Here is a 1,020-nt window from a genome sequence, read left to right as displayed (position 1 = left end):
GACCCAGCAGCGCCTCCAGCAGCACCTGGGGAAGGGGACTTCCGGTCGGGAGGGGGACTTCCGGTGAGGGGACCCCCACCTGGAAGACCTTTCCCTTCCCGACTGGGGTTTGGGCCACGTTCGAGGGCCTTCAGCATCCCCAGTTCCTCCAGTTCCCTCCCAGCATCTCCCAGTTCCCTCTCTGTTCCCCTTCAGCTCCACCCGTCCCTCCCATTCCATCCCAGTTCCTCCCATTCCATCCCAGTTCCTCCCAGTGCTCCCCAGCTCCTCCCAGCTCCCTCCTCGTCCTTCCCAGCCCTTCCCACGCCTCTCATTCCCTCCCGCTCCTTCCCAGTTCTCCAGCAGACCCCTCCCAGTCCCTCCCAGTTCCCCCAGCGCTCACCTCCAGCTCCTTGTCCACAGCCTTGGCCACGTCCCCAGCCACGCCCTGCAGGAGGAGCTGCAGCGGTCCCGCTCCGGCCCCTGCCGGTCCCAGCGCTGCCAGGCTGGGGAACAGCTGGGGGGTCACAGGGTCAGGGGGGCGTTCGCATGGCCATGGAGTCGGAGGAGGTCACGGAGTCGTGGAAGGGCATGGAGGTCACAGAGTTCATGGAGTTCAAGGGGATCGTGGCAGTCATGAGGTCGTGAGGGTCACGTGAGGTCAGGGGTCACGTGAGGTCGGGGTCACGTGAGGTCGGGGTCACGTGAGGTCAGGGGGTGATGAGGTTGTGGGGAGTAAATAACCACAAAATGACTGCGTTGGAAGGAACCTTAACGATCATCCAGCCCCACCCCTGCCTTGGGCTGCGCGCCCCCCAGCTCGGGCTGCCCATCCATGGCCACGGGCACCTCCAGGGATGGGGCACCTCCAGGGATGGGGCACCTCCAGGGATGGGGCACCCACAGCTCCGGGGCGCAGCGCCGGGCCGTTCAAAGTCGCTCCCCTTCCTGCTCACAGGCTCCATTCGAGTACTGGAAGGCCGCAGCGCGGTGTCCCCGCAGCCGTCCCTTGTCCAGGCTGCACAGCCCCTCCCTCGGCCT

At 66.2% G+C, this 1,020-nt stretch overlaps 1 protein-coding gene across 1 annotated transcript in view; it reads right to left on the bottom strand.

Moving 5' to 3' along the window:
* CARMIL3 (capping protein regulator and myosin 1 linker 3) overlaps positions 1-1,020 on the bottom strand; it is a 20,112-nt gene that overhangs the window by 3,587 nt on the left and 15,505 nt on the right. Inside the window, exons 26-27 of the mRNA XM_031552110.1 lie at positions 383-496; positions 4-25 (exon numbers count right to left, since the gene is read on the bottom strand). Of these exons, the coding sequence (XP_031407970.1) occupies positions 4-25; positions 383-496 (136 nt within the window). The remainder of the gene's footprint in view (positions 1-3; positions 26-382; positions 497-1,020) is intronic.

This window comes from Meleagris gallopavo, chromosome 1, assembly GCF_000146605.3.
Source record: "Meleagris gallopavo isolate NT-WF06-2002-E0010 breed Aviagen turkey brand Nicholas breeding stock chromosome 1, Turkey_5.1, whole genome shotgun sequence".
NCBI classification, from domain to species: Eukaryota; Metazoa; Chordata; class Aves; order Galliformes; family Phasianidae; genus Meleagris; species Meleagris gallopavo.
The sequence above is the reverse complement of the archived record's forward strand: the minus strand, read 5'-3'. Positions and strand labels throughout refer to the sequence as shown.